At 35.8% G+C, this 15,796-nt stretch overlaps 2 protein-coding genes across 2 annotated transcripts; both read left to right on the forward strand.

Annotated features, from left to right (window-relative positions):
• Window positions 1-9,005: 9,005 nt before the first annotated feature.
• Window positions 9,006-12,486, forward strand: LOC134854477 (DNA replication ATP-dependent helicase/nuclease DNA2-like). Its single transcript, XM_063870738.1, has one exon. It carries the CDS (start codon window positions 9,130-9,132, stop codon window positions 12,358-12,360), a length of 3,231 nt encoding a protein of 1,076 aa, XP_063726808.1. The 5' UTR covers window positions 9,006-9,129; the 3' UTR covers window positions 12,361-12,486.
• A 245-nt stretch (window positions 12,487-12,731) lies between these two features.
• LOC134854100 (cyclin-D-binding Myb-like transcription factor 1) lies at window positions 12,732-14,998 on the forward strand. Its single transcript, XM_063870209.1, has one exon. The coding sequence runs from the start codon at window positions 12,739-12,741 to the stop codon at window positions 14,887-14,889; it is 2,151 nt and encodes a 716-aa protein (XP_063726279.1). The 5' UTR covers window positions 12,732-12,738; the 3' UTR covers window positions 14,890-14,998.
• Window positions 14,999-15,796: the final 798 nt, after the last annotated feature.

The raw sequence follows: 15,796 nt of genomic DNA on the forward strand, positions 1-15,796 counted from the left end.
CAACTCTAATGTGGGGTGCTTTCAAGGTACATTCAGGGGTTGCAAATCTGGCGTTCAAGTATGACTGCTCAAATCCTTTTATTGCTCGAGATATGGCGTTTTTTAGGTCTTTTTTCATGTTTTTTTTTCAAAAAAAAGTTAGATAAAAAAATAACCGAATTTGAATTTCTCAACCTTATAGTGGGTTGCTGTCAGGGTAAATTCAGGGGTTGCAAATCTGGAGTCCAAGTATGGCTGCTCAAATCCTTTTGGTTTTCGAGAAATTGCGTTCTGTATAATTTTTTCATTTTTTTTCAAGAAAACTTAGAGATAAAAAAAAACTAACCGAACTTCAATTTCTCAACCGTATAGTGGGGTGCTGTCAGGATACATTCAGAGGTTGCTAATCTTGAGTCCAAGTATGACTGCTCAAATCCTTTTAATTTTCGAGATATGCCGTTTTTTATGATTTTGTAATTTTTTTTTCAAAAAAACCTAGATGTAAAAAAAATTAACCAAACTTCAATTTCTCAACCCTATAGTAAGGTGCTGTCAGGGTAAATTCTGGGGTTGCAAAACTGGAGTCCAAGTATGACTGCTCAAATCCTTTTTTTTCTAGATTTTTGGTTTGTCTGTTTTGTGAAGACATGGTTTTGTAGCACGGAGTTGCGATTGACGCGCTTGTTATTATTTATCTACGCATTTGATCCTCTTCTACATATATGTGGGTTGCAACAATGGCTGACCACTTTTGTTCCGAGAACTGAAAGAGGGAAGGAACTTTGTCTTGCGTGTGGCATAGTTTTGTATGGGTTTTTAAATGCTTAATAAACGAAGTGGTTTATCATTTATTTAGGTCGCGTGATTTTTTTTTCAGGAAAAGTCATCTTTCTATATATCTATCTACACATTATTTAATTGGTGTTTCAGTTGACATTTGTTTGATAAGTCCTTTGTTTAATATTGACATGTTTAAGCTTTTTCAACGCATCATTTTTTGCATGTTTAGCTAAAGATTTTTTTGGATGCTTAAGGTATATTGTATATTGTAATGCTTAAGAAATTCCCCTTGCAGTTAAGTAAGAAATCGGTATGTTGGCCTGTTAAATGGTCAAAACAATGCAAGGGTTGAAATGTTAACTCAAGTCGACGTTTTAAAGTCTATTGGAGGGCGAATAACTCCTACTTTCGCAACGTATAATATTTTTTCTTCTTTCGCAACGTAAAACTATCACTATTTTTGTTTCACAATTTATTTAATTAAATTTCATTTTTTCAACCTTATAGGGCGGTGCTATCAGGGTACACTCAGGCGCTGCAAATCTGGCGTCCAAGTATGAGTACTCAAATCTTTTTGCTTTTCGAGATATGGCGTTTTTCATATTTAAAAAAAAAATTTTTTTCAAATAACTTGGATTAAAAATCTAGCCGAAAATGAAATTCTCAACCCTCTGGTGGGGAACTGTCAGTGTACACTCAGGACTTGCAATTCTTTCGTCCAAGTATTATTGCTCAAATTCTTTCGGTTTTCGAGAAACGGCGTTTTCTATAACTTTTTTGTTTTTTTTTCTCGAAAAACTCAGATGTAAAAAATTAATTTCGAATTTGTAATTCGCCATCCAATAGTAGCGTGCTGTCAAGGTACCTTCTTTTACTTAGGAGTTAAAAATCAACAGTCATTTTATCATTGCTCAAATTCTTTTGGTTTTTGTGATATGGCGTTTTTTAAGACTTCATTGTTTTTTTCAAAAAACTTAGATTAACGGAATTTGAAAGTCGCAATAATATGGTGGTGTGCTGTTAGATTACACTCAGGAGTTGCAATTCTTACCTTCAAATGTGGTTGCTCAAATTCTTTCGGTTTCCAAGATAAGGCTTTTTTTAAAATATTTTTTCAAAAAATTTTGATGTAAAAAACTAAAAGAGCTTCAAGTTCTCAACCCCAAGGCGTGGTCCTGTCAGTCACACATTGGCATTGCAAATATGCCCTCTAAATATAAGTGATCAAATTCTCTTGGTGTTCGAGATAGGGCTAAAAAACTTGAATTAAAGGAATAACCGATCTTGAAATTCTGAACCCTTATGTTGCGGTTCTGTCGGGATGCATTCGAGAGATACTGTCAGGTCACAAATCTGGCATCCAGTTTTTACTGCTCAATTTGTTACTGCTTCTGAGAAAGGGCGTTTCTCATAGTTTTTTAAATACTTTTCAAAAAAACTTCAAAAACAAGTAATAGAATTTAAAAAAAAAAACAAGTAATAGATTTAAAAACAAGTAATAGAAATTCTTAACTGCATGATGGGATGCTGTCAGTTAACAACATAGGGTAGAAAATCTGCTCAATTTATTTTGGTTTTTGAGATATGGCGTTTTTATGAAAAAGAAACCCCTGATATTGTAGGAAGCTCAACGAAATAGTCAAGTGTGCCCTAGGCTCCGTCCACATTCCAGCAACCCTGGAGCCCCCCGGCCTCCTAAGATCCGACAACAAACGCCCAGATGGCATGTCACTTCTCAGCTTGTCCCGAGGTCAGTCAGTTGTATGGGACGTAACCGTCGGGACGCCTTGGCACCCAGCAGAATATCCAATTTTGCACCAGGAAAAGCCGCCGAAGAAGCCGAATCGAGAAAACGATCAAAATACACCGAGGTAATCCAGGCAGGGTACAACTTCATTCCCCTCGCCTTCGAAGCTCAAGGTCAACCAGGGCCCGACTCTAATAATTTCATCAAAGACCTGGGAAAACGGCTCATCGTCGCCACAAAAGAGCCACGCGCGGCTATGTTTTCAAAACAACGGATATCTATTGCTATTCAAACTGCCAATTCCGCCTGTATTCTGGGCACAATCCGAGAAGTTAAATCCCTAGAAGAACGTTTCTTTACTATATAACTCCTTCATTTACATGACCTTATATGACCGCGTATTTAATTTACTTTTTTTGAAGTTTGAGGAAGCTCTTTTACGTTTTACGATCTGTTTGAGGCACCGTAGTTGTGATTCATGCGCTAATATTTTTGATCGCTCCAATCTAATTTTTCACAGTTTGATTTTCGGTTTTTTTTAGCGCAAGTGGAACTAACGCAAAAACAACGTGAATGATTTTGTGTCGAAAGTGATTTCAATTTCAGAATCCCCTGCGGAATAAAAAATTACTTATTAATCCAGTTTTTCTCTAATTGGGTTAGTTTCATTTACCTTTGCGATCACGAAGGTTTTTGCAACCGGGTTTTGGACTTTTTCCCGTTAATAACTTAGTTCGCAGAACAGTCAATTATGTAGAATTGGTAACTTTCACGTGCAGAATTGGACTGCTGACATGCTAAATTTCTTGAAACATTAAATAATACTACCGTAATTTAGATTATTTTTAGGTGGTAAATAATTTTTCAAATAATTTTCCTGATGAAAAAAGTTTTTTTTTTGGATTCACGGTTTTTGTCCTAGCTCTTGTCGGTTCATTTTCCAATGCAGTTTGTCTTTTCAAAATAATATGCCGTAATCATTGAAATACCATTTATTGCTCGGAAATTTTTTGTTCGCTTATTTTCTAAACTAGGTTTTTTTTCTGTTCTTTATCTTAGACCGCATAGTTTAAGAGTACGGAATGTAGTGAAGACTCTTAAATAGGTCTTGCTGACTTTGTTTTTGTTTTGTCAGGAAAAAGTTTTAAAATGTGCATAAAAGTCTCTAATAATTACAGATGTGCGTTCATTTTTATTGATGCATTTATGAATGCTATTAGGTATATATTATGCAACGTAAAACTATCACTATTTTTGTTTCACAATTTATTTAATTAAATTTCATTTTTTCAACCTTATAGGGCGGTGCTATCAGGGTACACTCAGGCGCTGCAAATCTGGCGTCCAAGTATGAGTACTCAAGTCCTTTTGGTTTTCGAGAAATGGTGTTTTTAATTAGGTCGCGTGATTTTTTTTTCAGGAAAAGTCATCTTTCTATATATCTATCTACACATTATTTAATTGGTGTTTCAGTTGACATTTGTTTGATAAGTCCTTTGTTTAATATTGACATGTTTAAGCTTTTTCAACGCATCATTTTTTGCATGTTTAGCTAAAGATTTTTTTGGATGCTTAAGGTATATTGTATATTGTAATGCTTAAGAAATTCCCCTTGCAGTTAAGTAAGAAATCGGTATGTTGGCCTGTTAAATGGTCAAAACAATGCAAGGGTTGAAATGTTAACTCAAGTCGACGTTTTAAAGTCTATTGGAGGGCGAATAACTCCTACTTTCGCAACGTATAATATTTTTTCTTCTTTCGCAACGTAAAACTATCACTATTTTTGTTTCACAATTTATTTAATTAAATTTCATTTTTTCAACCTTATAGGGCGGTGCTATCAGGGTACACTCAGGCGCTGCAAATCTGGCTTCCAAGTATGAGTACTCAAATCTTTTTGCTTTTCGAGATATGGCGTTTTTCATATTTTAAAAAAAAAAATTTTTCAAATAACTTGGATTAAAAATCTAGCCGAAAATGAAATTCTCAACCCTCTGGTGGGGAACTGTCAGTGTACACTCAGGACTTGCAATTCTTTCGTCCAAGTATTATTGCTCAAATTCTTTCGGTTTTCGAGAAACGGCGTTTTCTATAACTTTTTTGTTTTTTTTTCTCGAAAAACTCAGATGTAAAAAATTAATTTCGAATTTGTAATTCGCCATCCAATAGTAGCGTGCTGTCAAGGTACCTTCTTTTACTTAGGAGTTAAAAATCAACAGTCATTTTATCATTGCTCAAATTCTTTTGGTTTTTGTGATATGGCGTTTTTTAAGACTTCATTGTTTTTTTCAAAAAACTTAGATTAACGGAATTTGAAAGTCGCAATAATATGGTGGTGTGCTGTTAGATTACACTCAGGAGTTGCAATTCTTACCTTCAAATGTGGTTGCTCAAATTCTTTCGGTTTCCAAGATAAGGCTTTTTTTAAAATATTTTTTCAAAAAATTTTGATGTAAAAAACTAAAAGAGCTTCAAGTTCTCAACCCCAAGGCGTGGTCCTGTCAGTCACACATTGGCATTGCAAATATGCCCTCTAAATATAAGTGATCAAATTCTCTTGGTGTTCGAGATAGGGCTAAAAAACTTGAATTAAAGGAATAACCGATCTTGAAATTCTGAACCCTTATGTTGCGGTTCTGTCGGGATGCATTCGAGAGATACTGTCAGGTCACAAATCTGGCATCCAGTTTTTACTGCTCAATTTGTTACTGCTTCTGAGAAAGGGCGTTTCTCATAGTTTTTTGAATACTTTTCAAAAAAACTTCAAAAACAAGTAATAGAATTTAAAAAAAAAAACAAGTAATAGATTTAAAAACAAGTAATAGAAATTCTTAACTGCATGATGGGATGCTGTCAGTTAACAACATAGGGTAGAAAATCTGCTCAATTTATTTTGGTTTTTGAGATATGGCGTTTTTATGAAAAAGAAACCCCTGATATTGTAGGAAGCTCAACGAAATAGTCAAGTGTGCCCTAGGCTCCGTCCACATTCCAGCAACCCTGGAGCCCCCCGGCCTCCTAAGATCCGACAACAAACGCCCAGATGGCATGTCACTTCTCAGCTTGTCCCGAGGTCAGTCAGTTGTATGGGACGTAACCGTCGGGACGCCTTGGCACCCAGCAGAATATCCAATTTTGCACCAGGAAAAGCCGCCGAAGAAGCCGAATCGAGAAAACGATCAAAATACACCGAGGTAATCCAGGCAGGGTACAACTTCATTCCCCTCGCCTTCGAAGCTCAAGGTCAACCAGGGCCCGACTCTAATAATTTCATCAAAGACCTGGGAAAACGGCTCATCGTCGCCACAAAAGAGCCACGCGCGGCTATGTTTTCAAAACAACGGATATCTATTGCTATTCAAACTGCCAATTCCGCCTGTATTCTGGGCACAATCCGAGAAGTTAAATCCCTAGAAGAACGTTTCTATACTATATAACTCCTTCATTTACATGACCTTATATGACCGCGTATTTAATTTACTTTTTTTGAAGTTTGAGGAAGCTCTTTTACGTTTTACGATCTGTTTGAGGCACCGTAGTTGTGATTCATGCGCTAATATTTTTGATCGCTCCAATCTAATTTTTCACAGTTTGATTTTCGGTTTTTTTAGCGCAAGTGGAACTAACGCAAAAACAACGTGAATGATTTTGTGTCGAAAGTGATTTCAATTTCAGAATCCCCTGCGGAATAAAAAATTACTTATTAATCCAGTTTTTCTCTAATTGGGTTAGTTTCATTTACCTTTGCGATCACGAAGGTTTTTGCAACCGGGTTTTGGACTTTTTCCCGTTAATAACTTAGTTCGCAGAACAGTCAATTATGTAGAATTGGTAACTTTCACGTGCAGAATTGGACTGCTGACATGCTAAATTTCTTGAAACATTAAATAATACTACCGTAATTTAGATTATTTTTAGGTGGTAAATAATTTTTCAAATAATTTTCCTGATGAAAAAAGTTTTTTTTTTGGATTCACGGTTTTTGTCCTAGCTCTTGTCGGTTCATTTTCCAATGCAGTTTGTCTTTTCAAAATAATATGCCGTAATCATTGAAATACCATTTATTGCTCGGAAATTTTTTGTTCGCTTATTTTCTAAACTAGGTTTTTTTTCTGTTCTTTATCTTAGACCGCATAGTTTAAGAGTACGGAATGTAGTGAAGACTCTTAAATAGGTCTTGCTGACTTTGTTTTTGTTTTGTCAGGAAAAAGTTTTAAAATGTGCATAAAAGTCTCTAATAATTACAGATGTGCGTTCATTTTTATTGATGCATTTATGAATGCTATTAGGTATATATGCACTTTTTGAGTTCAATTGAAATTCATCTGCCCTAAATTTCAATTGAAATTCAAAGTGACTTAAATAGCACCTTCCAAATACTAACGTGATCCAAATGGCGCGGAAAAAACGTGAACGATTTCTAGTTTCGAAAGTGGAGTTTATTTTTTCTAAGATTTACCAGCGGAAGAAAAACTTTACCGATTGATCCAGTTTTCTCGAGTTGGGTTAATGTTATCAAAAAAGCGCCAATCATAAATCGTTCTAGAACTTCAAAGAGCTTTAAGGGCATCTATTTTTTCTTTGATTTTCAAAAGGTGAGATTATTTCACCAAAGTTTTTTCATGTTTACTTGGTTCATTACTCTTTTCATCTTCGATTGGCTATGTTTTTATTGTATCGCAAGTGTTGCGAATCTTCGCTTCGCCTTTTCATTCAAAAATGTAATTTATAAAAGATGCCTTATTTTGAAAGAGCTTCAACGTGATATGTTTTGCCTTTGAAACTCGAAAATAGTTGAAATGTCTTTTTTTTCGTTTTCCTTCTATAATGACATGAGTGATTGACATGAATGGTTTGAGTGATATATCATATGAAAGCCCTTTCAATCGTGATTAGAACGACTTTAAAATTTCTAAAGAATTTTCTCAGTGTCCTTTGAATTTTTTGATTTTTAGTCTAATTTCGAGTGGGTAAAGTGATTATCGAGCAGGCTCACAATCGCTTGTTTATGCTTAGTTTAAGCCATGAAATTGTCGTTTTGCTCGAGTAAAGCTTGTTTTTGTAGTTTTTCAGCGCCATTTTGGGAATCAAACATTCAAACAAATTCTGCAAAAAAATTAAAAGATTTTTGATTTTTTCTGGTTTTGATTTTTTCGGCTTTTCTACAAAAACTGATTTTTTTCTTGTTTTTCTTTTTTGATTTTCTACAAAAACTGTTGTCGGATTTGCCTATTTTAAGATGACTGTCGAATATGTTTAAGTTCTAGTTTTTTTGTTAAGATCCTTCATCATATCACGCAGAGAAAACTACTCTAATTTGAAATAAAAAATAAATTTGTTAGGTCCTCTCCCTTCTACAACGCGCTCAGAATTTTTTGAAATTTCCAAGTAAGTGTGGTTGAAGAAAGTTCTGGCTCAGCAGCCGGCTACTCTTGTATTTTTTTTAAACCATTTTTTTACAAATTCAAAATTAAATGTTAATTGGAAAATTAAGTTGAGTATTTATTTCAGGTTTTTTTATTGAGGAATATAATTAGTTTTGAGATGCTGTTAGCCTGTATTTTCTGGGTATGTATTGCTGTAGTGATATCACGATGCCCCCAAAAAAATGGTTTTTAAGGAGACATTATCTTTCGTGTAAATATTTTAAATTTTTGATCGACTCGAAAAAAAAACTCATTTTTGTAGTTTCGACCACTACACGAAGTGGGAAGAAACCATTGCATATAAGAGTGTGTTTCTTTTCAGACGGATTTTAACTTCTTGAAAGAAAACTTGACGGTGGTTATGTTTTTTATCTGATTAAAGCGCTATTGCCTGTGATTTGGATTTGTTTATCGGACTAATTCGCATGCACGAAATTTACGGTTGATTGAACTCTCAATTTAATTCTACAGCGTTTTAACTTTAACTTAGCTATTTCCTCTCATTTTTGCAGCCTACCTCATTTATTTAGCCTTTAACTGAAAGCAAACAACAGGAAGTTAGGCGTAAAAATAAAAGGAGTTTCAATTTTTGTAAGATTTTTTCTTAGCTTTTATTGGAATCCTTACGAAGTGACGCGAATGAACTATCGATTAGCCTTTTTGCGCCTGATTTCGCCTACCTCAAAAACAGTCTGTACTTAATCGACTGTGGCATTTTAAAGTCCTTTCAGCTGTGATTTGGATTCTTAAAAAACAAAAAGTTGTCTCAGTTTCTCATGTTTACGTTTCTCATGTCTCAGTCTCGCAATGTTTACGTTTTACAGACTAAATGACACGAAGTTTACGAAATGGCACAACTCTCAATTCAATTTTCTAAAAGATTTTTACATCAAGTTAGCTATGATAACCTCTCTTTTTTGCAGTATTTTAAAGAAATTTTGGGGCTAATTAAAAGTTTCCTTAGTGAAAAATTAACAGACGATTTGCGCATAAAATTTTTCCAGTTTTTAATACAATTTCTCAGACTTTTGATTTTAGATCTTTGTGGTTTGCAAACTGACTATGATTTAAAGAAATTTCAGGGCTCAATAATCTGTTTTGAAGTACTGAAGGTGTGAGTCAGGTGCTAGTTGTTATCTGTGATTTTTTCAGTGCAATGTAATATGTCAGTTGATTTCAACCTGAAGTAGATTTAGTATGTTGTCCAATCAAAAAAGACCAAGAGAAAATGTGGACAACGATAACTGTTATGCATGGAAAGAAAACATGACGGAGAGTCACAAACGACAAAATATCGAACCTGGTACTTCAAATCATTTGAAAGATACTCTTTCAGTTCTGAAAGATCTCGTAAATTTAACAGATGCCGAAACTTCTGATGTTGAAATTGGTCAGGAAATTCGACACACGCGGTTCAAGGTTGAGAAATGTGACATTTTGTCGTATTATCATTTTGTGTTAACCTTGAAAAATGATGCAAACAATAATGATGACTTAGAATATACATTGGATGTTAAAGGCAGATGGTGCGACGGCATTTCATACGAACCCGGTGCTACAATATCTTTCCATCCTTGCAGTACACTTTTGAAATACAGAAAAGATTGCATTTCTAATGAAGAGAAAGACAAAGTTTTGATTTTATATCCCAACTTTTTAGTCAGTGGAACCACTATTGTATCAAGTCTCAGATGTAAAAGGCAGACTGTTTTAAACGAACTCTTCAAGAGGTCGGGTTTTGCCAAGCCATTACTGCTTGGGAATATTATGCATCAGATTTTTACTACCTGTTTTCAAAATAAAAACTTTTCGCGAAGTTTTTTCCTCGAAACTTACAAAAAGGTATGCCAGAATATTTCACACCTCGAAGCATTTTTTGCTCTTGATATGTCACCGGACTTTTTGGGAAAAGAAATTGAGCAATATATATCACCAGTTGCAAGATTAGGGGGAGCTTTAATGGGCAAATTTCCGAACAATTCACTTCAGGCGATGGGGGTTGAGAAATTATCTTGTGAACAGGTTGAACGAAATATTTGGTCGCCAACTTTGGGGTTGAAAGGAAAAATGGACATAATAACGGGAACCCAAAATTCTGACGAGAAAGTTGTGTTAGAACTGAAGACAGGTCGTGATACGAATTCAATCGAACATCAGGATCAAGTTAGACTTTATAATAAAATTTTAAAGTCTGAGGGTATTTTCAATTCGGCCAAAGGAGCTTTAGTGTATTTAAAAAGCGGAAAAATTTACCCGGTTAGCGATCAGTCGTTGTCAATTCGAGAATTGATCATAATTCGTAATACTTTAGTTTACTTTTTGACTCAATCTGGCTTAAAAATCAATCGACAGAAAGAATTTAAACCACAGTTTTGTATGAAACTTCCTGATTTAGAAGAAGATCAATTTAATTGCTCAAACTGTGATCAAAGATTTAATTGCGGGCTGTTGTCTCGGATTTCGGAAAGCAAGTCGACCGAACAAACCCCAAAGCTGACCGAACTTCATGCGGATTCATTTGTAGTTTCTCCAGATCATTTGAGATTTTTCTCCAAGTGGTACAATTTGTGCTTGCTTGAGTTTCCAATTTTACCAGAACCGGATTACTCGAAAATGTGGATGCAGACTTTCGAAGAAACCCGTGCAAAAGGAACAACAGAAGGAAACTTCGTTATCAAAACGCAAAAGCTATCGGAGCTTGATTCTTGTGTAGTTAACTTTGAGAAAGATGCTTCTAGTAATGAGTTGGTTTCAAACTTGATCTCTGGTGAGAGAGTTCTAATTAGTACTCAGTGTTTATCTGCAATTAATGTTGCCGCAGGAGTAGTTAAAAACGTCACTCAACGCTCAGCCGATGTTGCTATTGATCAACCTATTACCATGGACCAACAAAAGGTTAATGAAGATATGAAATGGAGATTGGACAAAGCGAACCAAGAAACAACAACGTCTTCTACTCTAAGTTTGATGCTTTCAAATTTGTCCCAATTAATGTCACAAAGCGGAAATAGCCGCGTGAAAAGATTACGTCAGCTTATTTTAGAAAACGAAGATGCTCTTTTTGAAGACACCGATAAACATTTAATTCCAATTGATTTGAGACAAGAAGCCAGAACTATACTTATGGTTTTGAATGGTCAACAAAAATTAGCTGTGAGAAAAGTTTTGATGTCGCACGATTACACTATAATACGAGGAATGCCAGGCAGCGGAAAAACAACTGTAATAGTCGCAGTGATTAGACTTCTCGTTTTATGTGGGCATCGAATATTACTAACTTCATTTACAAATGCAGCAGTTGATAATGTGCTTCTGAAACTGAAGAGCCTTAACGACAGTAGTATTAAAATAGTTCGTCTGGGGGTCAAATCTAGAGTTCACGCCGACTTGGTCGAATACCTGCCAGGTTCGAATGGACTCAGTTATGATAATGTTAACTCGCAGTTTATGACAGCAAATGTGGTAGCCGGTACTGTCTTTAACGTCAACCATCCTATTTTCAGCGGATCTAAAAGAAAATTCAACTTTTGTATTGTAGATGAAGCTTCGCAGATTCTCTTACCTCTGTGTATTGGGCCACTCTTCGCAGCTCAGAGATTCGTTTTAGTCGGAGATGAGAACCAATTAGCACCTCTCGTGTCCAATGAAAAAGCGAAACAAGAAGGACTATCAGAAAGTCTATTCGAATACATTGCCACGCGGAACAACAAGGCCGTGTTTTCTCTGTGTGAACAATACCGAATGAATTCAAAAATCATGGAGTTGAGTAACAAATTGAGTTACAGAGGTCAAATGAGAGCAGCTAACCAAAAGGTAGCGGAAAGAATTCTAGATCTGAAGCTTAAAATGAGCTGCACTAAATCTTGCTGCAGATGGCTAAATTCTAGTTTTGACCCAAAGAATGCTGCAGTGTTTATCGACACGTCGAAATGCGATTCAAAGTTTGAACAGCAACGAAACAATAGCTATTTCAATCTTTTAGAGCTAGAGGTTGTCCGACTTCTGCTTAAAATTTTGAAAAAATGTGGTCTTTCTATGGATAATGTGGGAGTAATTTGTCCATACAGGCAACAACTAGTTCAGGCCCAAACTAAACTTTGTTCAGCCGGAAGTGAATTTGCAGGTTTAGAAATACACACAGTTGACAAGTTTCAAGGTCGCGACAAAGAAGTCATAATTTTGACCTGTGTTAGAAGCAAAAGCGAATTGATTCAAAATTCTGAAGAAATTGAAGGTAAAAACCCGAATACTGAGTTATTGAACGATAACAAACGAGTTAATGTTGCGGTATCCCGTGCGAAGAGCAAAATCATCATCATTGGTGACTTGGAAACTTTGAACACTTACCAACCCTTGGCTGTGATAATTACTATTTTGACTTCTAAGAATTGTGTGTTTTCTTATAAGGAACATGAATCTGATCATTAGATAATTTTGCTACCGTTTCTTATTTGTTTAATTTTTAAATTTGTTTGTAAATGATTTTTGACTGTGATTTCTTTTTTTGTAGTGTTGATTGTTATTATGTGTTTCCTAATTGGATAAGTTTTTCAATTTTTTTTGTCCTCAAAAGTCAAATTACCTAAACAAAGAAAGCAATTTATCAGTAAGTTTGGAAAGCTGAAAATTTACGTTTTTTGTTAAATTAATAAACAATCGAAGGAATTGATGATAATGTAGCTGATAATAAAGGTGATAATATACTATTCCAGGCGGAAAATCTATTACATGCGAGATCACCTGAAATCAAAATCTTCATATATGGGAAGTTTTAAATTCAAATATTTTGTTTCAGTTTTGTTGATAATGAAAAGGAAATCGACTTTGGTTTTGAAGAAAGAAGCTTCATTGTTAAATCAAATAGATGAAGTAAACCATCAAACAACGTCTTCAACGTCAACGGCAACCGCCCCAGTCAAAAATATCCGCAAGAGAAAACATCCAAATTGTAGTATAATAACTCCCTCAGCATCGTCGAAGAAACGCATCAATCACGCACTGCCTGACATCGAAACACTGTTACTATGTCCGTCGGAAGAAATACAAAATGCATGTGAAGATTCAAATTTCGCAGAAGTGAACGAATCGATCCCTTCGAGTTCTCTAGGTGGACCACTATACGAATCGGATCTATTCTCACTGACAGAAGAAGAGCTATCAACTATTCAGAGTCAAGCTGCAGAAGTGGGTTTTCTACAACAAGCTGAACCTTCAGATGAAATCGAGATTTTAGGCACCGATTCCAATATCGACAGTTGTTATAATGTACACCACAACTGCAACAATCAAGTGACATTAGATTTGAGTCAAAATTCCAGTTCAGCTTTTGGTGTCGACTACTTTGCACAGAGTCTAATATCCGAATCGGTGATTATAGAAGAAGGACAATTAAGTCAGCATGATTATGTGCAATTGGCGTCTACTGAAACTGATCAAATTTCAGCTAAAGATAATTGCCATCAGAGTCTGGCAGATATGTCAAAATTAAATCCAGAATCTGAAACAGTTCGAGTTACAGGTGAAACGCAGACTTCACGCGTACCTTACGTTTTGATGGTGGAGTCGGATCCTTTAAGTGGCGTCTTGCCTGTAGCTCTAATAGATGAATCATCCAATATGCTGAACTGTGACGTAACTTTACCGCCGGCACCTCAAAACTTCTCGGAAGAATCGGAAGATCTTTTAGAGAGGTTCGAGTCCAGTGCAAACAATAGCAGTGTAGACATGACGCTAGGTAGTAACAGGGACGAACGTCAGGCTAGAATCACATATCTCCTGGAACCCTCTGAGCGACAGCGAAGAAAAGGAACAATCAGTGATCAATGGGAAAAATGTCCTCGTGGCCGAAAAACCCAGGGTGCTGAGCTAGGCGATAACCGAAAACCGAAAACATTCACGTCTCAATGGTCAGACGCTGAAGTGGAATTACTAAAGGCTAATGTTGAGAATTGTGCTGAAATTTACAAGTGCACTCCGGAAGAAATAATCCATTCATGGGAGAAAGGAACAAGAGGCGATTTCTACAAAATAGTTTCAACTGGTCTGAATAGACCTTTGAATTCAATATACAGGAAAACATTGCGACTTTTTCCGAAGAAGAAGGGAAAATCGACCAAATTTACAGAAGCTGAGATTGATCGTTTAATTGAATTGCACAAGAAGTTTGGAAATAACTGGGTCAAAATAGGGAATGAAATGAATCGAGAATCTGAATCAGTTCGAAACAAGTTTAGGTGTCTGAAGTTAACCAATCATAATTCAGGACATTGGGCCGATGATGAAACAGAACGACTGAAGGACGCCATTAGCTCGATATATGGTTCTGATGAAATTCCGAGTTTGAAAATGGACTGGACCAAAATTTCAAAACGAGTCAAAAGTCGAACCTCAAGGCAATGTAGATTCAAATGGATACATGGACTGTACTCTAAAGTAGCAAATAGTGAGAGTTTTCCCAAGTGGTCGATTGATGATACATTAACGGTGCTAGAAAGTTTGATAAGCAGCGGTGCTAATAACGAAGATGAAGTCGACTGGTCCAATTTATGTTCCCAGCTGAAGTTCAAAAGAACGCCTCAATGGTTGCGTAGGTTTTGGACTGTGAGTTTAAAACGCATGATCAGCAACGGAGCAAAAATTCAGTTCCAGGAAGCCGTGAATAAATTGCAGAAGTTTTTCCGAGAGTGTAATCAATTATTTCAGTCGGGCTTAGATGTGAGCGAAGAAGATTTAATATCCAACTACACTTCTTCGATTCTAGATTACGAAAGTCTAAATGAAGTTTTGCTCTCCACTTCAATCGAAGAGCAAGAGTGTTCCAGCATAGATGTTTCCAGCCATACGCGGAATGGTTCGATTGGGGTGACTGAAAATGAATGCGAACTTCAGCTCATGATGTACTCTGTGGACGGTCATTCTGAAGAAATCATTCCCTGTGAAACTGTAAACTCCATTTAAAGATTTCTAATTTTTTAATTGCAATTTATTGTTTCCTGCTTGGTGATGTATTGAAGCAAATGTAGTGCGAAACGAAACTCTATTTTTGATATAATAAAAAAGGTCACTACTTTTGTTTTCACCGGAAAGATATACAGGGGAGGATCTAGTAGAATGCAAGCACATCTTCAACTTGCGTGACTACAGAGGATGTAAGAAGGCATTTTATTGTTCCGCCCATTTCATTCGAAACTTGATCCATGATTCTTGAATTGTCAGAGTTAATTTTCCTGATTTTGAGCCATGAGAACAATGGACACGCTATGGAAATGCTTTTCTCTGAGTGGTATTTTGTATATTAACATTTTAGGATTGTGTTATGTTTGTTCTGGTCATCGAAAATGGGGAGGAACTTATCTTCGGGTGTGATTTAGTTTTTCTTTCCAATGGGATGCTGTCAGGGTCTCCCCAGGTGTTGCAATTTCGGCATCCAATTACGAATAACCAAATCCTTTTGGCTTACGAAATACGACGGTTTTTAATTTTCAGAAAGCTTTTTAAACAAATTCTTGGAACCTCAATTTCCCAACCCTGTAGTTTGCTACTATGAGAGTAATCTCGATAGTTGCGAATATTGCCTCCAAATATGACTGCTTAAATCCTTAAAGTTCTCCAGATATGATTTTTTTATATGATATTCAAACTTTTTCAAAGAACTTATATATACAAAATGTCACACAGTTTGAAGTTTCTATCTCTATAATGAGGCACTGTCAGGGTATTCTCACACGTTGCATGTGAATGCTCAACTTATTTCTAGTTTTCGAGGTACTTTTATTTGATTTCAAAATTTTTCAGATAAAGTAGATTTGCAAAATTTCTCAGAAGTTGAATTTCCCAGCCCTTCAATTAAGACATTTGAAGTTTC

The sequence above is a fragment of the Symsagittifera roscoffensis genome, chromosome 9 (assembly GCF_963678635.1).
Source record: "Symsagittifera roscoffensis chromosome 9, txSymRosc1.1, whole genome shotgun sequence".
NCBI lineage: Eukaryota > Metazoa > Xenacoelomorpha > Acoela > Convolutidae > Symsagittifera > Symsagittifera roscoffensis.